This window comes from Diabrotica virgifera, chromosome 3 (assembly GCF_917563875.1).
Source record: "Diabrotica virgifera virgifera chromosome 3, PGI_DIABVI_V3a".
Taxonomy (NCBI): domain Eukaryota; kingdom Metazoa; phylum Arthropoda; class Insecta; order Coleoptera; family Chrysomelidae; genus Diabrotica; species Diabrotica virgifera.
In genome coordinates this window covers 89,880,631-89,907,316 of record NC_065445.1, presented here as the reverse complement: position 1 = coordinate 89,907,316, position 26,686 = coordinate 89,880,631, and the positions used below count along the sequence as shown (strand labels likewise).

At 33.9% G+C, this 26,686-nt stretch overlaps 2 protein-coding genes across 4 annotated transcripts in view; one reads left to right on the top strand and one right to left on the bottom strand.

Moving 5' to 3' along the window:
* Positions 1-26,396, top strand: part of LOC126881189 (venom acid phosphatase Acph-1-like) — a 38,485-nt gene extending 12,089 nt beyond the window's left edge. Inside the window, exons 5-6 of one of the 2 annotated variants that reach the window (XM_050645290.1) lie at positions 24,391-24,584; positions 26,181-26,396. In XM_050645290.1, the coding sequence (XP_050501247.1) occupies positions 24,391-24,584; positions 26,181-26,333 (347 nt within the window). In that variant the 3' untranslated portion in view covers positions 26,334-26,396. Of the gene's footprint in view, positions 1-24,390; positions 24,593-26,180 lie in introns of both variants that reach the window. The other variant, XM_050645291.1, reaches the window with a different exon arrangement.
* LOC126881188 (uncharacterized) lies at positions 9,263-19,801 on the bottom strand. Of its 2 annotated transcripts, XM_050645288.1 has the most exons (4): positions 18,915-19,798; positions 18,652-18,852; positions 18,464-18,589; positions 9,263-14,856 (listed from the first exon to the last, which is right to left on the bottom strand). In XM_050645288.1, the coding sequence occupies exons 1-4, from the start codon at positions 19,606-19,608 to the stop codon at positions 12,530-12,532; spliced, it is 3,348 nt and encodes a 1,115-aa protein (XP_050501245.1). In that variant the 5' UTR covers positions 19,609-19,798; the 3' UTR covers positions 9,263-12,529. The 2 variants fall into 2 exon arrangements, with proteins under 2 accessions (XP_050501245.1, XP_050501246.1); XM_050645289.1 differs by lacking the exon at positions 18,652-18,852 and having other exon boundaries at positions 18,915-19,801.
* Positions 26,397-26,686: the final 290 nt, after the last annotated feature.

The window sequence follows — 26,686 nt, the reverse complement described above, 5'->3', positions numbered from 1 at the left end:
GAAAACATTTTTACATCAGACCTTAGCCTGGAGCTCAGAATTCGAATGATCAGATTATGTGTTTTATGTCTTGCTATATGGCGGTGTAAGTTGAACAATGGACTCTGAAACAGAAAAAACAGAAAAGAGAACAGATGCCTTTGAGATGTATGCATACAGACGGATGCTGAGAATTCCATTGGTACAAAAGGTTTCTAACAATGAGGTAGTTCGGTGCATGAGTAAACAAAAAGATACGAAGAATAACCCAAGAAAGAAAAATTCAATACTTGGGCCATGTGTTGAGAGAGGAAAGGTATGAACTATGTACTTCAGATCATATTGGAAGGTCAATTAGAGGGCAAAAGATCAGTAGGAAGACGCCAGAACTCGTGACTGAAGGACCTGAGAAGATAGTTTGACCGTTCATCCGCAGAAATTTTTCGTGCAGCACTTTCCAAAGCTACAGTTGCCATTTGGATCGCCGACCTTCGAAAGAAGACGGCGCAATAAGAAGAAGAAGGGTTGTGGGAAATACTGTTATTTATCTACTAAGATAATGAGAATAATATTAATGGTAAAATAATAAAATGTTTATGTCAGTATAGTCCAGGAACCAAAGCTTATTTTCACCTCGCAATTTTTACAGAATGGATCGATTTGCTTGAAAATTTGAGAATAAGTAGTGGATAATCCAAGGATCAAAATCTATATCATGCTGAAAGGCGCTTTTACCATGGGGGTGGTTGCCACCCCATCTCGGGGGTGGAAATTTTTTATTATATTTTGATCGCAAAATTGATAAAAACATTCATTCTAAGCAAAAAATGTTCTATACATTTTTTAATAAAATTAATAGTTTTCGATTTATTCGTCATCGAAAGTGTTAGTTTAATATCGAAAAAATCAATGTTATTCGATAATATACTCATTTACGATTCACTTAATTTTTGGCGTGGAAAAAAGTTTTAACACCAAGTTCTTGGGAATTAAATAGCCTACAATTTCATATTTAAACATTTTTTCGTATCCTTGATGCTAATCTTTCTATTCTGAAGAAAATAGCATTTTTTACAAAACTAAAAAAAATCGTTATTCGCTTTTAACTTCTGTTTTTTTAAAACTAATCATTCTAAGCAAGTCAAACTTCTAGAATATATTAATAATACATAAATAAAGAAGAATGAATAAGGCCAACGACTAAAAACAACGCTAACTTACATTGTTATGCTTCCAATTGGATTTCCCTTTTTTTTTCAAAAAAATATATTGATTTTTTAACCGTAACTTTTTTATCTTTTTATCTTAGAAACTTTGGTTAAAAGAATTTTGTAGATTTTTACAAGGTCTATAAGCCTATTAGTATTAAATCTTTTTAAAATCCTCAGTCGCAAAAAGAGGTGACATGGGAAGGGTTGGTAAAGGTGGTTTTTGCATGCTATTACAAGTTTTAATTGTCAATAGCTCACTCAAACCAAGTTCTTGGGATTTAAATTAGCTACAATTTCATATATAAACATTTTTTCGTATCTCTGATGCTCATCTTTCTATTCTGAAGATAAGGCCATTTTTTTCCAAACTACGAAAATTCGTTATTCGCTTTTAACTCCATTTTTTTTTTTAAACTAATCATTCTAAGTCTGTCAAACTTCTAGGACCTATTAATAATACACATATTAAGAAGACCAAATAAGGTCAATGACTAATTTTAATTAGGGTGGTGATTAGGAGGTTACTTCCGATCACTTTTTCGCTGAAAAATAGGGACTGTCTTTCTTTTCATTATTAAGTCACTTAATTTTTAAGCTAGAGACTTTTTTTATTTCTGAAGATAGATATTTTTAAATACTTTAAATTAGTTTCAATCAGTTATCCTTGAAAAATGCATAGTTTTCTTGTCTTTTGACTTTGAAACTACAATATTTATCATTTGACGGAGAAGAGCTAACATGTAATAAAGTATAGCTCGATTACTATTGGTCTTAAAGAAAATTAAAAAAAGGTACATTTTCGTTAAGTAAAGTTGTTTTGATAAAACGAAAACTTTTGGAGTTATTAACATAAAACTTCTGAAAAGCATTGATTTTTTCGATATAAAACTAACACTTTCGATAGCGAATAAGTCGAAAAATATTAATTTTATGACAAAAACGTATAGAATGTTTTTTGCTTAGAATGAATGTTTTTACCAACTTTTGCGGTCAAAATATAATAAAAAATTTCCAACCCCGACATGGGGTGGCAACCACCCCCATGGTAAAAGCGCCTTTTGGCATCATATAGATTTTGATCTTTGGACTATCCACTAGTTATTCTCAAATTTTCAAGCAAATCGATTTATTCTCTAAAAATTGCGAGGTTTTGTCCTATTTTAAGCTTCATTACTTGGACTAGTAAGGTTCAATATTATAACTCCAGTTAATATTTTAAAAATGTTTTACAAACCGTCGGTGTCACTTTAGTAATTAACATAATTATGCGCTTTAAATGTCTAATAAAATATTCATCATCATTCCCTTTTTTACTCTAGCTGGTCTTATGGCAGTTTTATAAAATTTGCATTCAGTTTCATTCAAATCTCCCTATTACACAATTCACCATTTTCTCTCTGCTCGTCCCCTTTATATGTTTATTTGAAAACTCAGTAAAGTCATTCATTTCCGAGTCCTCTACTGGGTCATTTGTCTTTATAGCTGTGTTCATTTTATTCTCATTACTTTGTAATGCAATGCTATCGGTATGCTCATACCGTGCCAAGTCAACAATTCTCCAAATTGTGCCAGCTCTCTGGACAATGCTTAATCAACACTTTTCCTCCTGTGCCATGCATCCCCTGGGCACGATGCGGATCACTAATTGCTGATTTATTGTTAGAACGTTCCGTGTACGAAACGGCTGCCTTGCGGGACACGTTTAAGAGTCGTGTGTATGAAAGACATTGGGTAGTTTATAGTACAACGTGACAGGGCGACAACGGAGGCGGGCGCCGTCTACCGGTCGTGCTCGTCCCGTGGGTGATGATTCTTTTCCCGTACCCGTCCCGCTCAGTCCTAACATAAACTACTTGTCAGCAGTCGTAACGTGCTATTCACGGTAAAGTATTGTATTTTAATTGATTGTGTTTGTGTTTATTTATTATATTATAGTTACATTCTAAAATATCCAAAAGTCTAAAAAAGTATAAAAGATCCAAAAATTCCAGTTAATATAAAGCGAAAGGTTTTTGACATTTATGTATCCTTCCTCTCATGACTTATGCAATGGAGACAATGACACTTACTAACCAATCTCCCAAAAGGTTTAGAACAACTCAAAGAGCTTTTGGGAGACTTATGAGAAATATAGCTTAGGAGATCATATGAGAAACAAAGATTTAAGAAGAAGAACCAAAGAAAAATATGTTTATCGAAGCTATGGGAAAATCTAAACGGAAATGGGCAGGATATGTGGCAAGAGAAAGCGAAGAGAAGTGGACCTCGAGAATAATACAATGGCGTCCAAGAGCACCTAAACGAGGCATAGGAACTTCGCAAAAAATGGACCGGCGACATTAAAGAGAAAAGAGAAGGCAGGCATAAACTGGCACCAAGGGACTAAACACAAAGGGATGGAGTAGGGCTGGAGTAGAAGAAGCACTAAAGAAGAAGTTACATTCTACAGTGAATGATGAACATTTAATTGAGTGTGTGAGGAAGTACCCATCTATTTATGATATCCGTGTTAGGTTGCCTGCCTTTTGATTACCGTTTCCTTCTTTTATCTTCAACCAAAGCTACAGCTATCTCTAGCAATTTTATGTTTATAAGCGGACTCGTACACTAAAACAATACAATATCCTACAGAAATCGCACATAAGCACATAACATACATACATTACGAAAATATATGCACTGAGTGTCGCATCTGGTTTTCGGTGGACGATCCTTATCCCCGTTGCGTCGGTGAACGAAGTTTCAGGAATGCTGGGTGCGTGCAAGTGATACATATTAACCGCTGATATTTATGGGATGTTGAGTGTTTCATGTTGCATTTGGATATTACTTTGGTGTACGAGCTCGCTTAAATTAATTTTTTAAACCCACTAAAACATTCGCAAATAAAACTAATTTTAAAAAGCCCGTGCAGAAGCCGGAAGCGACCCTTCGTAGCATAAATGAAAACTCCATGCGGAGCACGGCCCGTGTGGTACCTACACGTCCCGTCCTAACATAACTCAGTCTTAATTGCGAATTGTGTTTTAATACATATACAGGGTGTCCCGAAGAGATTGGTCATAAATTATACCACACATTCTGGTGTCAAAAATAGTTCGATTGAACCTAACTTGCCTTAGCACAAATGTGATCACAAAAAAAGTTACAGCCCTTTGAAGTTACAAAATGAAAATCGATTTTTTTCAATATATCGAAAACTATTAGAGATTTTTTATTGAAAATGGACATGTCTCATTCTTATGGCAGGAACATCTTAAAATAAAATTACATAATAATGAAATTTGTCCACCCCATAAAAATTTTATGGGAATTTTGTTCCTTTAAACCCCCCCAAACTTTTGTGTACGTTCCAATTAATTCATTATTGTGGTACCATTAGTTAAACACATCGTTTTGAAAACTTTTTTGCCTCTTAATATTTTTTCGATAAGCCAGTTTTTATCGAGATGCAGTTTCTTTATTAATATATTTACATAAAAATTTTATGGGGGTTTTGTTCCTTTAAACCCCCCAAATGTGTGTGTACGTTCCAATTAAACTATTATTGTGGTACCATTAGTTAAATACAGTGATTTTAAAACTTTTTTGCCTCTTAGTCTTTTTTTGATATTTTACCTTTTATCGAGATGTGGCTTGTTTTTCAAAATATACCTAAAAATGTAAATTATAAATACATTTTCAGATTATTAACAGGTCTCTACCTTAGAATATAAAAATAAACCAGGAAGGAGTACAACGCGAAATGACTCCGAGCCAAGAAGAAGGTTGCAAATGGCGATCAGCTGTCAGATTTGCTGTCTATCTCCAGTGACGTTGTTGGATATAGATAAATAAATTAAATATTTTTATAGCAGTGCCATCTACTGGCCGCTTTACTATTTACTGTATAGTGTGTTGCTTTCAACGTTTGTTTAACAAGTAGTCCTTAAAATACAGCCATTGGGTAAACAACGTTTTATTTGTTCCTTAAATCTCCCATTTTTGTTCCTCAACTCTACAATTTACGAACAGGTTATGGGCTCAAACGATTAAGTGGAAGATTTTCTGGTCGTTCAAATCAAAACAGTGTGTGTTCATTCGATAAAAAGTTAGTTAGTCGGTTTGTTGGTTAACAACGTGGTTATTAACAGTATCGAAAATGGCGGTGAATTATCTTACAAGTGTGCCGCGTTTAACCGGTAGAGATAACTACCAGGACTGGTCGTTCGCGGTTGAGAATGTCTTTGTTCTAGAAGGACTAACAAAGTGTATTCAGGGAACTGAACAAGACACAACGCTTGTTGCCAAAGCCAAAGCTAAGTTAATATTGACTTTGGATCCATCCATATATTTGCATGTGAAAGAAGCTGAAACGGCGAAAGATGTATGGGATAAGCTGAAAAAGTTATTCGAAGACTCAGGTTTTTCGAGGAAAATAGGATTGCTTCGAACACTCATATCACTAAGGTTGGAAAATTACAGTTCCATGGAATCCTATGTGAATCAGGTGATCGAAACTGCACAGAAGTTGAATAGGACTGGTTTCCAAATTGATGACTTGTGGTTGGGATCGCTTCTCCTAGCGGGACTTCCGGAACAGTATACTCCAATGTTATTGGCAATTGAACATTCGGGGATATCTATTACCACTGATGTAATCAAATCTAAATTGCTAGATATGCAGATAGACAGCACCACAGTACACCCCCCATAGTAATGCAAGTACCGTGTTAACATCTGGGGAGAGAGTTTCGGCGCCATCTGTCGATTGCGCCCAATATGTGCCCAACCGGCGGGAAATTCAAAAAATTTCTTCTTCTTATTTAACTGCCTTGTCCGTTGCGAACATTGGCTATTAAGGTTAATCAAAAATAATTTAGGCGGCAAATTCAAAAATTATGTTCTGAATTTTAGTTTAGAGCGCCCCCTGGTGAATGGGATGGTATATAGCCAACTGAGTGGGGTAGTATGGGCGCCAAATTCAAAAATTAGGATCTGAATTTTCGGCAGTAAATTCAAAAAGTGTGTTTTGAATGTGAATGAAAAATATAGTCGTAAAATAACAAATAAAAACTTATTCTATGCCAAAAAATATATTCTCTTACCAAGAATATACTATACACTTATGCATTATTATATTGCATAAGTGTACACTATATTTTTGGTCAGAGAAAATATATTTTTGGCATACAATAAGTTTTAATTTGTTATTTTATGACTCTATTTATTTTCCATTCACATTTAAAACATACTTTTTGAATTTACAGCCGAAAACATCTACATGTATGTATTATATAAATGTATCAGAAAGAGACTCATACGTTTTGGTACAAGATAAGTGTTTATTTATTATTTTATGGCTATATCTATTTTCCATTACGTTAAAACACTTTTGTCCATTTGAAAACAAAAAAAATAAAACATTCTTAAAAACTTATTTATTTCTGTAAATTACTTTATAAAATTATTTGAGCAATCAAAATTTGTATGGAATTACAGAAGTATAATATAGATATATTTTATAAGTGATTGCTACCATTCTGGTCTTCACCTATATCCTTGTGCAGGGATCCACGTTACACTCCATGGAAATAGGTCCCATTCTGAGCTTAGGCATCTATTCACCCTGACCTACAAAATGATAAATGGAATTACTCACGAGCAAGCAAGCAAAAAAAGTAAACCCACCTGTAGAGACTTGCATGCCCATATGGCCATTCAAGCATACAATTCATTGGGGTGAGAAGGATTGGTCCGAGTAAATCAGGGACCACTCATTCGAGCTCCAATGCTCTCCAGGCTTTCCTCCACCCCTTCCATAGCACGCTGATGCGCTATGGAAGGCTACTTTCATCAAAATGATTGCTAGATGAGAGTTCCGGCATAAAGAACCCTCATATGAAATATTTACCGAATAATGCTGAACCGTGTGAGGCACTTTAGTCCAGCTACGTCTTAACTGACGTATCATCGATTTGTTACTTGCCCGGGCGCCGAGTCCACGCTCTAGGCTTAGCCCAATTTGGTGACTAGGCGCAAATTACCCTAATGTGTGTGTGTGTGTGTGTGTGTGTGTGTGTGTGTGTGTGTGTGTGTGTGTGTGTGTGTGTGTGTGTGTGTGTGTGTGTGTGTGTATGTGTATGTATGTGTGTGTATGTGTGTGTATGTGTGTGTGTGTGTGTTTTTTTTTTTTTTTTTTTTTATAGAGGTAGGAAATACATTTACGTATCATCAGGACTAGGTGACCAGCCTGGTATGTCGGACTCGTGAGTTACAATACCGACTAAAACCCGTCCCCTTTCTTCTGCCTCTGTTTCCCCCGCGGACCTACCGTGAGGTATTACTGCGCGGGGGGAGGGTCTAGATTTTTTTTTTATTAATCTTTCTTCATGGTGTCAAAGTTTTCTTCTAATCGTCTCTATTTTCTGCTCGTGTTCTTTCAATTCGACGAAGTTCCTGGAGCACTTGCATCGCAAAGGTGCTTATGGCATCCCAAGCTGCTGTCGATAAAAGCATCGTTCCTACTAAAGTCTCTGGTCTTATTTGTTGGTTGATGATAATTTCGCAGCAAGTTGAAACGAGGACACACGAAGAACACGTGTTCCACGTCTTCACTTATTCCGAGACAGGATGGGCACTCTGGAGAGTCGTCATGTTTAAAGCGGTATAAGTATGCTCGAAAGCAGCCATGCCCTGAGAGCATCTGCGTCAAATAGTAATTGACCTCACCATGTTTGCGATTCAGCCAGAGATTTAGCTGTGGTATAAGACGATGTGTCCATCTGCCTTTTGTTGTGGAATCCCACTGTATTTGCCATCGTCTAATGCTGTTTTGGCGTTCTGTTCTTCTATGTTCACCTCTCTCATCTCTCTCATCTCTTTGTCGATAAAGGGTCTTCCTTTCTTCAGCTAATATTCCAATGGGTAACATTCCGGCTATGACGTGTATTGCATCATCTGATACTGTGCGGAATGCGCTGGCAACTCTCAATGCGCTTAAGCGATACACTGATGCAATCTTCCTCCGTGATTTTTGAGTTCCGAGGGCGTCAGCCCAAATGGATATTCCATAGGTTAATACTGATGTTATTACTGACGACAGTAACATTCTTCTGTTTTGTTTTGGGCCACCTATATTCGGCATTAGCCGTGACAAGGTTGTTCTGACTACTGACGCTTTAGCACTCACATGTTCTACCTGCTGCTTGAAACTTAGTTTGGTATCAATCATCACACCCAAGTAACGAATGAATGGTTGTGATGTAATTTCATGTTCTCCCATAGTCAGCGTAACAGTTTCTATCTGTTTCCTACTAGTAATAAGTACTGCCTCAGTTTTGTGCTTAGCTAATTTTAAATTAACTGTATTCATCCACTGGCAGATTCTCTCGAATATGATGTCAAACGTGAGATTTATTTCTTCAAGGTACTTTGTGACAATTACCACAGCCACGTCATCGGCATATGCCACGAGCTTAGCACCTCTTGGTAATTCTACCTTTAATAGTCCATCATACATAATATTCCACAAGAGAGGTCCTAGTACAGAACCTTGTGGTACTCCTCCAGTGATTTTGTATTCTTTCGGACCAGACTTTGTGTCATACTTTAAAAGTCCTAGTACAGAACCTTGTGGTACTCCTCCAGTGATTTTGTATTCTTTCGGACCAGACTTTGTGTCATACTTTAAAAGTCGATCAGTGAAGTAGCTCGTCACTATTCTCGTTAAATATGCCGGTACATTCATTTCGATAAGACCTCGCATAATGCAATCCCAGTTGGCGGAGTTAAAAGCATTTTTGATATCCAATGTGGCTACCAAACAATACTTCTTCGTGCCATTTTTCCATCTGGTCCCTGCAATCGCCTGTTTAGCTGTGTTAATGTTATGAGCTTTATTATTGATTTATTTAGTTATATAAGGGATTACCCCCATTACAGAAACAAATATATGCTAACATACAGTATAAAATCAATCTCTATAATTTCTTATAAACTAGAGTAAAATTAAAGTCTTAATTACACATTAAACAAAATATAAACAATTATATGTGACACAAATGAATTATTAAAATAAACAAAAAAGTACCTAGATCTGTCAAGCTCTTTTAATCTGATTCTTAAAATTATAATAAACAAAATATACAGAAATATGCAAAAAAATACAAAAAAAATATGCTAATATACAGTATTGAAGAAAAACTGAGAATAATAGAAAGAAACATTATGAGCAGAATACATGGTCCAATTAAGACAGATCAAGGAGAAATACGAATTTTGATGAATCACGAAATAAGAAATTTAATGGAAGGAGATGACATTGTGGGATTCAGTCAAGCACAAAGACTAAAATGGTTTGGCCACATCCAAAGAAGAGGAGCGGATGAATTAATTAGGCAGATAACAAATTGGACGCCAGTAATAAACAGACCTATAGGAAGACCGAAAATAAGATGGGAAGATCAACTGCGAGAGGATATATCCAATATGGAAATTACAAGCTGGACACCAAGTGGTTGATGCTAAAAGATGAGAAAGAAGGTCTATTCAGGGAAAGAATAGTAGACAAGATGGCCAGTAGTATTAGAGAGACTGCTACTGAAATACTTGGGAAAACGTCAGGAAAACATTTTCGAGGATAAAGAGACTTGGTGGTGGTCAAACGAAGTACAAGGAAAAATAAAAAAGAAGGGAAAATTATATAAAAAGTGACAAGAAACCAGATCCGACACAGATTTTCAAAACGATATGATCGCGAAACGAAAATAATAAAATACTAGTTCACGAAAAGGATGTCAAAAAGAGATGGAGGATGTACTTTGACAGCTTATTAAATGAAGAATTTGACAGACAGCCTGTGGAGTCAGTAACAGTAATGGTCAACACAATATCAAACGAGGAAGTGGCTAAAGCGCTTCAAAAAATAAAGAAAGGAAAAGCAGTAGGACCAGATGATATTCCTGGGGAAGTATGGAGAGCATTGGGAGAGACAGGAACAAGGTGGCTAGCAGGTTTATTTAATAGAATTATGGAAGTTGGACAAATGCCAGATGAATGGAGAAGCAGTATACTAGTACCTGTCTACAAAAAACAAGGGCGATATACAACAATGTACAAACTCCAGGGCTATAAAACTGCTTAGCCACACCATGAAAATATGGGAAAGAGTAATTGATAGACGGATACGTGAAGAGACTGAAATATCCTAGAATCAATTTGGCTTTATGCAGGGTAGATCAACAACAAATGCAATTTTTATTATAAGGCAGTTGATGGAAAAATACAAGAGTAAAGAAACAAACGCTCATATAGTATTCATTGATCTTGAGAAAACATATGATAGAGTTCCTCGAGAGATTCTGTGGTGGGCACTCAACAAGAAAGAAGTCCCTGGCGAATATGTAAAGATTGTGAGAGATATGTATGAGGGAGTAACGACTAGTGTTAGAACAGGTGTGGGAGAGACATAAATTTCATGTGAAAGTATGATTGCACCAACGCTCGGTGCTTAGTCCGTAATTTTTCTCATTAGTTTTGGACCAGATAACAGCGAAACTACAGGGTAACATTCCATGGTGCTTAATGTATGCTGATGATGCCTTGTTAGTAGGAAATAGTGAAAGAGACAAATATACAAAATATACAAAAAAAATATGCTAACATACATTATAAAATCAATCTCTATAATTTCTTATAAACTAGAGTACAATTAAAGTCTTAATTACACATTAAACAAAATATTAACAATTATATGTGACACAAATGAATTATTAAAATAAACAAAAAAGTATCTACATAATTACCTATACGAAATTATAATGTCTTCAAATTATTCATCTATATAGTAAAATATATAATGCATAATAAAAGTGTACTAACTATGTAACTATCTACAACAGAGAGTGAGATAAGGAGGCACCATTTCTCCCAAACTATTCCCCTTACTCCAGAAAATATTTTTAAGAAATTAGAATGGGACAAATGTGTAAACATCAACGTATCATAATTAAACCATTTGAAAACATAGTTTTATTAGAACATATTCAAGAACTAACTGAAATGTTACAACAATTAAATGTAGTTTCGAGAGCTGTAAGCTTAAAAATGAACTACAATAAAACAAAAATAAAGAGCCAGAATCAGACGAACATAACAATACAAAATCATAGCACAGAAAATGTTGAACATTATGTATACAAGGGCCATGTCATCAAACTGGGAAAACCAAATCCGGATGCTGAAATTAAAATAACACAACAGACATGGGCCACTTTTGGTAAACCAGCATATATCTTGAAAAGCACCTCCATTTCTATAAACATACATAGCACATGCATACTACCAGTTTGTACATACAAATTGGAGTGGATCATGGATATCATGGAACAAATTTAAAAAATGAAATGATGTTGGGCCGGTCACACAGTCAATTTCACAGTCACAGGTATGATGATAGCTGGTGGGTACAGAAAATTCTAGAATGGAGACCAAGGAGGATGAAATAAGCATGGGAAGACTCAAGAGATGGGTAGATGACATAAGAGCAGTGGCAGGCAAACAGTGGATCAGAATGGCGCAAGATAGAAAAGGATGGAAGCAATTGTGAGAAGCAAAATGGTTGGGAAAGTAGAAAATATCTATCGTGCTATGCATTAAGAGTATAAGTCAAAAATGGCAATTTTTCACTTCAGCCCTTCAAAGTTTTTATTAACATTGCTGAAATAACTATACAACTAAATAAACATCAAAATGGTGATGAAATATGATTCATAACTGTAGTAATTAACTATTTTACTTTCTATTTTGATAATAATTGATTATAAAATTCAAAATAGTACATAGCACGTTAGATATGTAAAACAATAAAAATAATGCTTGAGATTCATATGAGTCCAGTAAATGAAAAACACACAAAATGTTATTTGCTAAAAACAAAATGGAAATATTAAAATGTAAATGGAAATTGTCTACAAACAAAAACAGATGACTTTTTGTAAAAATGTATCAAGTATGATAAGCATAAAGTTTTAATGAAGGAGCTTCTCAAAATTCATTGAAGAGAACAATGACATACAATTTTGTCTAGTTTTACATTGGAACTGATAAATCTGTATTTCTGGACCTTGCAGGTAAACTACACTCTGTCATTTCAAGCAACTGTGAAGTAGAGCACTTTGAATGTCATAAAAATCTGATATATCCCATAATTATTGTTCGAAAGACAATGTGACCATATTTTAATGATATTATATAACCAATTTGTATATTCCAACTAATAAAATAAATAGATTAATTAAAGGAACTTATTCAAAACAACACCATGTGGACATAGCGTAGATTACCTCTGAGGTCCAGATTTATGATCGGTCCTTAAAAAATTGTTTTCTCCTTTTTTCATATTTTCTATAAGCAACCAATTTTATAGGATCTGTCTTAGTATATTCTGACTTACTTTTTATACCATTAATAAATTTCTGGTCTTTGCCATTTAGAATTGTATTTACACTTTTACACCACATATATACAGAAAGTCTAACAATAAATTTACACAGATTTGAACCAACATTTGAATGTATTTTACAATTGAATACTGAAAATGTTAAAAGTTTATCTTTATTAAGTTGTTCACACAATATAGAGTGTAAAGGTTGCATATGACAGACCCTTGGAATTAGGTAAAACAATTTTGCAAGGGCCTCAGATACATAATGAGTCAACAAATTCCCAGGCACTGTTAAATTTGACATATTATATTGCCTGGCTTCAATAAATTCTGTATCTCCTTTCTTGTCTCTAAATAACATATTGTATTTACATTGCTCACATGAAACCTTCTTCAATACTTTTTTTGCTACATATCCTGCAACATAAGTTACAGTACACCTTCCCACCCGAGTTTTCTTAACATTTGAAACTGACATAGGAAGTGAATAATTAAGGTCAGGTACTAAAGGTGTACAACCTGGTAATACCTCACCAGTTAAAAAAAAACGTAAGGTGTCTAGTGCTCCCTCACTAACATCTTTTTCACAATTGCTTTCAGGTGAATGGAAAGACATAAAATTATTTATAACCAAAGCTTTGAAGGTGGTTATAGCATCTGACACACTTACTGAATTATCTGTAGCTCTATAACTTCTAATTAACCCGAAAAAATTTTCTAAAGCATCTTGCTGAAATGCTCTTAACAGTAAGTAATTATTATTAGTTTTTAATAATTTGTTCTTTAAATATAAAAATCCACGAATGGTAAAATTCAAATTTTTTAATGATGGTACAGAAACAAATTTCTGTTTCTTTCTATCAAAGAATTTCATTTTGTTTAAAACAGTTAAAGATCGTTTCCAAAATTGATCATGGTTTGATGTTAAGGTAACACCACCTTTCAAAGGTTTGCTTACAGGAGCAGTTTTCTGATTGGAATTCAAAGAATCAAAAAGTTCATCTAAAAATAAAATTATACGACCTGTATCTGCCACTTCACTACACAGATTCACTTCAGCTTTCCACTCTACAAGTTTCACCATTAAACTTCCAACTTGGTGACTGAAGACTTGCATGCAGTTCTTCACTTTCATCTTTTTGATTTTGTTCCTCAACACATGTTCGTCTGTTAATTTTGGGCAAATTCTTAAGGGCTCCGATGCATCCAGCTGGTAGAATTGCTCTATGTGGTCCCATTTAGCAATACCCTTCTTTCCATGAAGCTCGAAATGTAGATCCTTGTTTAATAAGTTGTTCCTCAAGCCTTTAAATAGGTGTGGGGTATCATAGAGAGGAACAATTTCTTTGCCATTAACAAGAAATCCAAAATATTGATAGTCTTGTCCTATTCTTAAATATTCCGTCCGGGATTCCTGAATTAATAAGTTGACTGCTGCTGCATTTGGTCCTCCTTGGTCGCATACTGTGGCTACAACAGTTAATCCAATATTTTGCAGTTGTTTAATTACGTCGATTATCAAGTTTTTTAATTTTCTACTTTTTGTAGCTCCATCACTAAATGTATAACAGATTGGCTGCTTCCATTGTTTGTAAATACCTTTAATCATAAACACATTTATATAGTTGGCAAAATTTGGGCACCTTTCAGTACCATAATCTTCTAACCCCTCTATCTTATCTTCTTTTTGGTTGTATTGTAGACGTGTTGACAAAAACATTTCATCGAACATTAATACACAGTGCCGGTCCCTTGGCGTCATTTTGTGGACACTCTTTTGTAACATCTCAAACATGATCTCATTAATTCCAGGATTTAATTTAATCTTATTCAATAAATTTGTCAACGTTCTTTTAGATGGCAAAGAAAAAATTTTTGACAGCAGTTTGTACCCTTTTCCACTTCCTTTAAATAGTGTTAGAGCCAGGACCTTCTCATCTATGGTAAATTTTCTTCCCTTCAGTTTTTGTTGTTGGGTACGAATTTGAGACAAAATAAATGTATATGTTAATGGATTAACCTGCTCAGCCAATTTTCTAAATGGTACTGTTTCTGATAAACGTTTAGCAGCCTGTAATTTTTCTTGGTAACTTGATAATCTATATGCCAACTTATGAATTCTATTACTTGATGCAACAATTTTTGTATACATTTTCCTTTTCTTTGGTGTTAAGTACTGCTTCCTTGAAATTTGTATACTTTTTAAAATGCCTCTCCTTGCCTTCCTGCCTTGCTGTTTGCCTATAACAATGCAATAATATTACAATTAAAAACATTTTTAAACTACAGTAAAACCTGTGTTAACGGCCACCTGCCAAAAGCGGCCAGTGTAAAAATTCCCCTTACCAATTATATGTAGACTACAAAAACTGGCAATACCGGACACCTTTATGTATCGGCCAATAGTTCTTTCATTTTTAGTGGCCGTTACTGACAGGTTTCACTGTATTTCAAACATTTTTGCAAAACATTACAAAACATACAAATATTTGCAAACATACAAAACATGATTAGAGAGTTATCAAGTAACTCTAGGAGAATACGGTAACGTTATTTTAGCAATGGAGCATGCGCAGTATGAATATTGAATAACGGAACTGATTTTAACGTTAACGGGCTGCAGCGATATGAAAATGGTTATTCATTTTTAATTATAATGTACTTCTTCATCATGAGTAATTATGTATTGTCTTTTAAATGTGTATTTATTTTTGTAATTAGTATCAACTTGAAATGATAATATACATTTATCGTTTAAGGTATGACTATGTTTTGACTCTAAAATAAATGTTTTAAAAATCGAATCCTGCCTCTTTCGGTTAGTAACTACCCATGGATATCACAAATTGTGCTTACTGATAGGTTTGTTCGTAGAATGATCAGCAACTCTTGCCAACCATCAGACACATGTGCATTCGTAGTCTATGAATGCTAACTATTAACTGCACAACGCTAACTGTTAACTGCTCATGCATCTTATGGTTGGCAGCAGTTGCTAATCGTTTGTGTCGTACTATGAACAAACCTATTAGGTCTGGATCCCGTGTACCAAAAAAATTGATTAATAGCAAGCTGAAAATTTGTTAATAGCTTAACGGTGTCCAGTTGGACAAACTTTGATGTATTGTGGCACTGGAACAGGGGTAGTTTTAATTGTGAAACAGTTTGGAAACTCAGATTTGGAACATCAGATTACGAAAACATCCCATATATTTTGTCGGACAGAACATCCAATTGATCTGTTACCCTTTCATTAAATTCTCATGCAAAAATCAGACTGCTATTACTAACCAACATGATTCCTGTAGTTTGACATGGTCTTCGTGTTCTACTCATTAAAATGCCCAGTTGGCGATTTTTTCACCAGTCTGGTTTTTGCATGAGAGTTTAATGAATTGTAACAAATCAATTGGAAGTTTTATCTGACAAATTACATAAACATTTTCGTAGTTTGACGTTCCAAATTTTTAACCTGTTCCACAGTTAAAACTTCTAGTGTTCCCATACATCAAAGTTTGTCGGACTAGACACTGTTAAGCTATTAATAAATTTACAGCTTGCTATTAATCAACTTTTTTTGGTACGCGGGATCCAGGTCTATATGGAATAAATAAATAACAAAACAAATTCCCTGTCAAAACTGCATTTATTTTGAATAGAATGAAAAACAAAATAATATTGTTTTAACAAAATAGGGGATAAATGTTAAAATTTAGTATTAATAAAGTTTGTCACATTGGCCTAAAATTAATGTCACTAGTTACGTTAGTGTCACATATAAATAATTGTAATAATATTAATAAAAACCATAATTCCTAGCATGAGTGCGTCCTGTTTTTTGATAATTTAGTTAAGCAAGGAAACGTAAATGAGTTTCTAATAGGGCTTTTCATCGATTGTCATTTGTTTCGAGCTTCTGTTAGATGTTGTATAATCGTGTATAATATTACTATAAACGGATTATACGACACATGACAGAAGCCCACAACAAATGACTGTGAATAAAAATCCCTACAAGGGAACACGAAAAAAATTAACATTATCCGATCAGCTCGACTTCCACAGTTCACTACTATACAAGTTACAGGCATGTTTTCAGCACTTAAAATCACCAAAAACGAAAAGTTTATAAAATAATCAATCTAATGAATGTCTTTAAATACTATATTAAGCTCAAAATCACGACAAAAAACAAATTAAAATTAACATTATTCTGATCAGTTGGACTTCCACAATTCACTACTATAACAATTCACAGGCATGTTGTCAGCACTCAAAATCACCAAAAACGTAAAGTTTATAAAATAATTAATCTACTGAATGTCTAAATACTATATTAGCTCAAAATCAGGACAAAAAACAAATTAAAATTAACATTATCCCGATCAGTTGGACCTCCACAGTTCACTACTATACAAGTCACAGGCACGTTGTCAGCACTCAAAATCACCAAAAACGTAAAGTTTATAAAATAATTAATCTAATGAATGTCTTTAAATACTATACTACCTCAAAATCACGACAAAAAACAAATAAGAAAAATCAATAATTACATTGAGTTTAGGTTAAGAACAGTTTTGTGTGCCAACCAATGAACTGTCAATACGGAACAATATATACAATTTAAATTCCCGCCATATTTTTTCAATGTTCAACACGTTTGCAAAGTTCAACTTAAATATCTTATGTTTGCAAAAATGGCAACCGCTTTCCAAACATGTTTGACGTTAGCAAGTCGTTCAGAACCATAAAGCGCAAACTGATTGCCAACGTTTGCATCTGGTGAACGCGCCCATATGTATCTTGGGTAAAACAAACCAAAAATAGAAAAAAAATTAAACAAATTTAATTATATTGCTGTCAAATACAACATTTAGTGACTGACAGCTACCAACTTTTAACGTGAACGTCAAGCACAAATTCTACCACTTGATAACTCTAAAATTACATATACGTTAAAACTTATACCGTATAAAAATAGCGTTTACGTGTCAAAATAACGGATGGATAGAATTTTACTTGATAACTCTCTATTAACCCTAAACCTTATGTAGGTTCCATGTATGCGTAAGGGTGGGTAAAAAATGTCCACCTAAAAAATAGCTACAGTAAAAACTATGTTACCAGCCACCTGCCAAAATCGACCACCTGTACTAACGACCAGTTTAAAAATTCCCCAAACCGTTATATGTAGACTACAAAAACTGGTAATACCAGCCACCTTGCTATAACAGCCAATAGTTCTTTCATTTTTAGTGGCCGTTACTGACAGGTTTTACTGTAATACTGAGAATTGTTACAAATGGATTAAACTTAAGAATCTTATGCTTAGTAGACACAGCATTTCCTAAAATATTAATATAAACGATATAAGTACAAACCTTCAACAAAATTACAATGTAAATCAAAATTAAAATACTAGTAAAAATCAGTAATTCAGATCTGTCGATTTTCTCCACATTCTTCCTCTCAGCCTTCTCATTAGTGTGGCAGATAATTGTGTCGATTATGTAAGTGTAAGTCAATAATTATGTGGATTATGTTCCTGCCAACGAGAAATTATACAGAAACCTTTAGTAATAAGTTTTACCAACCCAGGGTGGACATTTTGTGCCCACCCATATTTAACTAAAAATATTACTTTTATTTTCAAAAATATTGGTAGAACCCAATTTACATTCCATATAGGGCAGACTTTTTAACAATAAATAATTTTTGAAAAATTTTGGAACACCTAATAAATATGTTACAAGGGAATGTACATTAAGTGGACTTTTTATCCACCCTTGGGCATTTAAGGGTTAGACCCACCCTTGGGTATTTACTATTAGAATAATTAATTACTTACCACCAGCATTTCTGTCTTGCTCCATATTGTCAGATAAGTCTTGCTGGGAAGTAGAAGGCCTGGCATTTCTGTCTTGCTCCATATTATCAGATAGGTCTTGCTGGTAAGTAGGAGACTTGGCATAATCTAGATAAATAAGAATATTATTACAATTAAGAATTTAGTTAAGGCACATTTTTATATATTACCATGATCAATAAACCTCTTTTTGGCTGGAGTTTCCTCAATATCTGTTTCCATTATGTCTTGCTGGGAAGTAGAAGGTCTGGCATTTCTGTCTTGCTCCATATTATTAGATAAATCTTGCTGGGAAGTAGAAGGCCTAGCATTTCTGTCTTGGTCCATATTATCAGATAGGTCTTGCTGGGAAGTAGGAGACTTGGCATAATCTAGATAAATAAGAATATTATTACAATTAAGAATTTAGTTAAGGCACATTTTTATATATTACCATGATCAATAAACCTCTTTTTGGCTGGAGTTTCCTCAATATCTCTTTCCATTATGTCTTGCTGGGAAGTAGAAGGTCTGGCATTTCTGTCTTGCTCCATATTACTAGATAAATCTTGCTGGGAAGTAGAAGGCCTGGCATTTCTGTCTTGCTCCATATTTCTGTCTTGCTGGGAAGTAGAAGGCCTGACATAACCTAAATAATTTTCTTCATCCTGATAATCTGAGGTACATTTCTTACTTTGTGGCGGTAAAAATAAGCGCGGGATGGCCCCTTTGATAATTCCTCTCCTTCCAGATTTCACGTCTGGTACCCTATCTTCTTCTTTAAAATGCCTAGAACAAATACAAAAATTCTTGTAAACACGTAGTGGTGTATACTTACTTAATCGATTCGTTTTGATTAGTTTCAACCATTCCAAAAACATGTCCATCGCATCATGTGGATTTGGAAAACGAAATCGTTTGCTTGTTGAATCGGTGCAACCAGGAACGCAACATTTTTTAAGTCTTGTTGTATGTTGTTCCATTTCAATAATGGTAAAACTCTGTCTTAGCTCAATTTTTAAAAAAACAAAACAAGACAAAATCAACACAAAGCAATTTGTAATGGCGTACATGCGTACATATCGCTCGCTGAGAACATTAGTGACGTAACTCAAAAAATACCAATTGTGACTTAATCTATTAAACATACTCCTAATATTGAACTTGATATTATGCTTTAATGACGGAAGTCTCGATACGTCAGTAATACTCTTTGACTTTTAGTTCCACTTCTGCATGCATTAGTGACGCAAGTCACTTTACTACAAACTACGTTTTTGAAGTCACTTTACTACAAAACGTTTTTGAAGTTACGTCACTAATGTTCTCACCAAGCGATATTACAATAGAAATTGTGATAGCAAATCAACAAATCCCGCCAGCAAATGTGTCATGCGCAACGAAGTCATGTCATGCGTCATGTCATTCTACTGTCATGTCATGACTACTAGCACCGCTAAGCGGACGCGCCCACAAGCAGAACATTGTGATCGCTATTCCTATCCTACTTACATTACTATGTTGGTTTTTACTGTGGACAGCACTAACAGTGAAAAGCAGACAGCTTTTATGTCAAAGTCGAGTGAAGTTAGCACTAAGCATGTCAAAAAAGTTAACAAGAAAAACATAACCTGCTTCCGGTGTAAACAAAAAGGTCATTATATGAATAAGTGCCCTAGTGCTAATAATAATGCGTTTAGTGCAACATTCTTAAGTGGAAACTTTAAATCTACAGATTTTTATGTCGATTCTGGATGCAGCACGCATCTTACAGCGAGAAAAGATTGGTTGACAAATATCCGAGATGCAAGTTCGTCCAATATAACTGTGGCTAACAGTGAAAGTTTGGAAGTGAAATGTGCTGGTGATATGATGGTAACCACAATTGTCGATAAAAAGAGATTAGAGGTAAGCATCAATAATATATTATATGTTCCTGATCTGACGACAAATCTTTTATCTGTTTCTCAATTGATTAAAAATGGAAATGAAGTTATATTTGAAAATGCAGGTTGCAAAATATACAATAAAAATGGAATTATTGCAACAGCTGAATTGATAGATGGTGTTTATAAATTGAATACTGAATGTATTTCAGATCGTAAAAATTGTTTATTTGTAACTGGGGATACCTGGCACAGACGTTTCGGTCATCTAAATAGCCTATATCTAAATAAAATGAAAGATGGAATAGTAGATGGACTGAATGTGACTGGGAAAATTGATATTAACAAGCAAAACTGTATAGTTTGTTGTGAGGGGAAACAAACGAGATTACCGTTTCCAGAAAAAGGTCACAGGGCCAGTAGTTTATTACAGCTTATTCACAGCGATGTATGCGGGCCCATGGAAAACAAATCATTAGGTGGCTCTAAATATTTTGTTACTTTCCAAGATGATTTTAGTAAAATGGTATTCATTTATTTTATTAAAACAAAAAGTGAAGTTTTTAATTGTTTTAAAAATTTTAAAAGTATGGCAGAAAACCAGAAGGGTGTCCATATAAAAACTTTGCGAAGTGACAATGGTGGAGAGTTTTGTTCAAAAGAATTTGAAGATTATTTAACTGTAAATGGTATTATACATCAAAAAACGAATCCCTACACTCCTGAACAAAATGGTGTAGCCGAACGTTTAAATCGGACAATCATAGAAAAGGCAAAATGTCTGTTGTTTGATGCTAATCTTGAAAAAATGTTTTGGGCTGAAGCTGTAAACACAGCTGTTTATCTAAAAAATAGATCGCTGGCTTCTGGCTTAAAGAAAACACCATTTGAAATGTGGACAGATAGCAAACCTGACGTTAGTGGTCTTAGAATATTTGGCAGCAAGGTGATGGTACATGTTCCAAAAGAAAAAAGATCAAAATGGGAGAAAAAGGCTATTCTGCACATTTTAGTAGGATACTCTGAGACTACGAAAGGATACAGGGTGTATAATCCGACCACTAAAGAAATAATAGTAAGTAGAGACGTACAAATTATGGAAGACACAAAAAGGTGTGAAGTGATTCATGTTGATTTAGAAGGTGAACATGGGGCAAAAGAAATGTTAGATTCAGTGGGAGATAATAATACATCATGTCAGGATCAGAATCATCAGGTTGAAGAGAACACATCGACTGATGAAATTGTTGAGAACAATGATCCCGATTATGTATGTGACTTGCCGAATTTGCCAGTGGATGAAATCAGGAGATCAACAAGAATACCTAAGCCAAAAAGGTTTGATGAGTTTGTGACTTATTTGTGCTCGGATAGTGACTCTGATCCGGTTAGTGTCGAGGATGCCATGTCTAGACCAGATAGTAACTTATGGTTAGGGGCTATGACAGAAGAACTGCAGTCTTTCGAGGATAACTCAGCATGGGAAGTGGTTGATGTTCCTGAAGATGGTTGTGTAGTGAAGTGTAAGTGGGTATACAAGAAAAAGGTTGATAACTCAGGTAAAGTGAAATATCGTGCAAGACTGGTAGCAAAAGGTTACACTCAAAAATTTGGTGTTGATTATAATGAAACCTTTTCTCCAGTCATAAGGCATTCTACATTAAGACTTTTATTTGCTTTGTCAGCAAATTTGAATTTGGATATTTTTCATCTTGATGTTGCGACGGCTTTTTTAAATGGTGATTTAAAAGAAAAAGTTTTTATGACAGTACCTGAAGGTTTAGAAATTGAAAATAATAAAGTATTAAGGCTAAAGAAAGCCATATATGGTTTAAAACAGTCAGCTCGGTCTTGGTATGAAAAAGTTGATAATTTCTTAATTAATCTAGGTTATAAGAAATCTGATTATGAGCCATGTCTATACACAAAGATGAAAAATAATCTAAAAACCATTATCTCTGTTTATGTTGATGATTTTTTTATTTTTTCTAATGATTCAGATGAATCAGATAATTTAAAGTTGAAATTAAATGAATGTTTCAGAATTAAAGATTTGGGAGAAATTAAGAATTGTTTAGGTATGAGAGTAACTCATAATAAAGAGAATGGTGTTATAACTTTAGATCAAAAATCCTATATTGAACAGTTGTTAAAAAGGTTCAATATGGAGGATTCGAAAGAGGTTTCTACCCCAATGGAAATTAGTTTAAATTTGAATAGAGACGATAATGCATCTGCTCAAGTGCCTTATCAGAATTTAATAGGTGGTCTTATGTATTTGTCAGTTTTGACAAGACCAGACATTTCATATCCTGTAAGTTATCTCAGTCAATTTAATAATTATCATTCAGAAACGCATTGGAAGCATGTAAAACGAATATTAAAATATTTAAAGGCTACAAAAGACTATGGTTTAACTTTTTCAAAAAATGATAATTATTTGAAAGGCTATGTAGATGCCAGTTGGGGGAGTAATTCTCATGACAGAAAATCTTATACGGGCTTCTATTTTCAGTTTTCTGGTGGACCTATTGTCTGGGAAAGCAGAAAACAGAATAGTGTTTCTCTGTCAAGCACAGAAGCGGAATACATAGCAGTATCAGAAGCTGCTAAAGAGGCTATTTTTTTAAAAAATTTGTTGTATGAGATGTTGGGTATTGATGAAATCGTTATACTATATAATGATAATATGGGAGCTCATAAATTAGCAATAAATCCTGTATTGAATAGAAGGACGAAACACATTGATATCCGATATCATTTTGTCAAAGAAGCTGTAAACAAAGGTTTGATAAAGCTGGAATATTTGGACACAGCTAACATGCCAGCTGATCTCTTGACAAAAAGCTTGAGTTCTGTGAAACATAATAAGTTTTTGAAAGAGATTGGTTTAGTTAAGATAGTGTAATAAACATTTGATACATGTTATTTTCTTAATTTGTTTATCTAGTGGGAGTGTTGGATATAGATAAATAAATTAAATATTTTTATAGCAGTGCCATCTACTGGCCGCTTTACTATTTACTGTATAGTGTGTTGCTTTCAACGTTTGTTTAACAAGTAGTCCTTAAAATACAGCCATTGGGTAAACAACGTTTTATTTGTTCCTTAAATCTCCCATTTTTGTTCCTCAACTCTACAATTTACGAACAGACGTACCTTTGAAAGAGGAAAGAAAAGAAATTCTTAACGATTTTATTACATCTTTGATGTTAAACAAACAGCTATAGATCAAGAGAAAATACGTATTAATATAATATTTTGTTGAAAAGTCAGTTAAATAAAATTTTATTATACTAATAACTTCAGTTAATTGATTGCATATACAGGAGCTTTACCAGATGGTACGCCTATGCACACAGCTGATCCAATACACAATCTAAGACACGAACACCTTCTACCTCGTTGACAAAAACTTATGAGTCATCCACAGACGTTCAAGATGGCCGGTTCCGCTAGAAATTTTAGGTGTTGTTGATATATGACACACCCCTTCCTGTTTATTTATATTCTAAGTTCTCTACAGTCATACTTAACCCCATACAAATATGTGGTGGATTCGAAAAATATTCAAAATATCTCGATAAACACTGGCTTATCGAAAAGGTACTAGGAGGCAAAAAAGTTTTAAAAAGATTGTTTTTAACTAATTGTGTCACAATAATGAATTAATTGGAACGTACACAAAAGTTTGGGGCGTTTAAAGGAACAAAACCCCCATAAAATTTTTATGGGGTGCACAAATTTCATTTTAATTTTTTTAAAATGTTGCTGCCATAAGAATGCCTCATGTCCATTTTCAATAAAAAATCTCTAAGAGTTTTCGATATATGAAAAAAAATCGATTTTCATTTTGTAACTTCAAAGGGCTGTAACTTTTTTTGTGTGCACTATTGTGTATATAGGTAAATGAGGTTCAATCAACCTATTTTTGACCCCAGAATCTGTGGTATAATTTATGACCAATCTTTTCGGGACACCCTGTATATTGATGCATTTTAAAAATAAAAATATATACAAATGTAACATAAAGCAACATTTCAGGGATGTTTCTAAATAACATGATTAAAACCATGGAGAATAGCTTAAATAAAACAGACGTCACGAAATTGTATTTATATGCAGCTCATGACTTAACGATAGTTCATATTTTAAGAAGTCTTAACTTAATAGAGACTTTGAAACCTGGTTTTGGAGCTACCCTTATATTTGAACTTTATGCAAATTCAGGTATTAAAGTAAGTAGGTAATTATGATTGTAATTTTTTAAAATTTTTGATACACTCAAGACATGTTCCTCTATCTTTCTCCATTTTTTCCTCTTTTTTGAAAAATGGTTCCTTTTCGAATTATTTTCAATTTTTTGTTGACAAGGTGCCTTAATTAGTGATTTTTGGAATTTTTTCCAAAAACTACTAAATGAATTGTAATTCTACAAAAGCGTTATAATCTTTAAACCTTCAAGTACATACAAATAAGTACAAGTAAGAAAAAAAAATCCCAAAAATTACTAATTAAGTCATTTTTTAACCAAAAATTGCAAATAACTTTAAAAGGAACCTTTTTTTCAAAATATACCACGAGATTCCGAAGTGATTCGGTGAATTTGTTTTTCTATAAGTTATTTTTTCATAACAATTTCCGGTCCATTTAAAAAAATAAAGAAATAAACTTTGAAAAATATATTCACGGACAAACATATTGCATATACATGTGGAATGAAATTTTTTGTGCTGCTATCCTAAGCCCCCCTGTATCATAGGAATATTATTTTTTTTCCGAGTGTGATGTTTTAAAGTATCATATAAATGCTATAATCGGATTTAAATCTGATCTGAGCTATATACTGGCCAGTATAATTTTTAAATTAAATCTCATCAGGGTAAGTATTCACTATGCTAGCGAGTTGAAGACGTGCATTAGCACCAATGGGTCATATCCAATATGACTTTTAAATGGAAAAACATGATCTAAAATGTTTTCAATGTACATATCAATTATCATTCGCCTAGTCACCTTCACGTGTTCGGTATGTCCTTTCAAAGCATCACCACTCCGTAGCACTATACCGCCACCACCAAAACTAACGCTCTGTATGAGGTTACAACTGTGCGCAAACTCTTCTATGGACGAAGTTTTGTAAATCTTGCTTCCATATGGTGGACGGTATGCCAGATGTAACCTCATACAGAGTGTTAATTTTGGTGGTGGCGGTATCGTGATATGGAGTAGTATTTCTTGGAAAGCAGATACCGAACTTGTGAAGGTGATTGGGTGAATGACAGCTGACAGGTACATTAAAAATATTTTAGAAGACCATGTTTTGCCATTTGCCAGCCATATAGGATATCAAATTCGTGTTAGCCATGACCACGACGCAGGTCACCATGACGCAGGTCTTCATGTCGGTAGAATAGTGAATACTTACCTTGATGAGATTCAATTTAAAAATTATATTGGCCACCATATAGCCCATATCAAATTTAAATCCGATTATACTATTTATATGATAACTACATTGCATTCGGAAATAATGCAATGATACATTGCATTAAAACATAGCATTCGGAAAAGAAAATCGTGGGGTTTATTTCACACATTAATTTCAAAATATGCAATATTTTTGTCCGTTAGTGTATATAGAATTCAATAAACAAGGTTTAGTGCAGTAGAAAGGAAAAAAATAGTCGGTTTATGCTATGCTTATGGGAGTAAACCGCTAGTCTAATTTAAAGATCTTTGTAATAAAAACTGCTATATGTCTTTATTGTGAAACATTAATTTAATGATTTTCCTCTATATTATTGAAATTATTTAAAAGTATTTATTTTCAGATAACGTATAGAAACTTCTGGAAGGATACACCGAAAGAGTATCATATATCTCAATGCGAGCTTTCATGCCCATTACAAAAGTTCAAATCGCTGTTAAGTGATATGTTGCCCACCGACTATACCAAAGAATGTGTGCTGGAACAAGCAAGTTAAATGTAATAAAATATAGTTCGTATATATCTATGTTATTTTCAATATTAAAGATTTTATTCTTAATTGTGTCCTTGTCATTTTTTTGAATTGTAAAAGATGCTGGTTTGTATTTTAAACAAGAAATGTATGTATATAAAAGAAGCTAGCTAAAAGACTAGCTAGTATATAAAAGTAAAGAAGTTGTTAAATAATATTCCTCCATCTTAAATAATAATAATACATTGATAAAATGTAAGCCACATTGATGATAAGTCAATGTGTCGACGAGGTCCACGAACAGCTTTATCATAAAGATGGTTTTCTTGAAAAAAAAAAACACAACTGGGAAAAATGGGGATATTTAGCTCTGATTC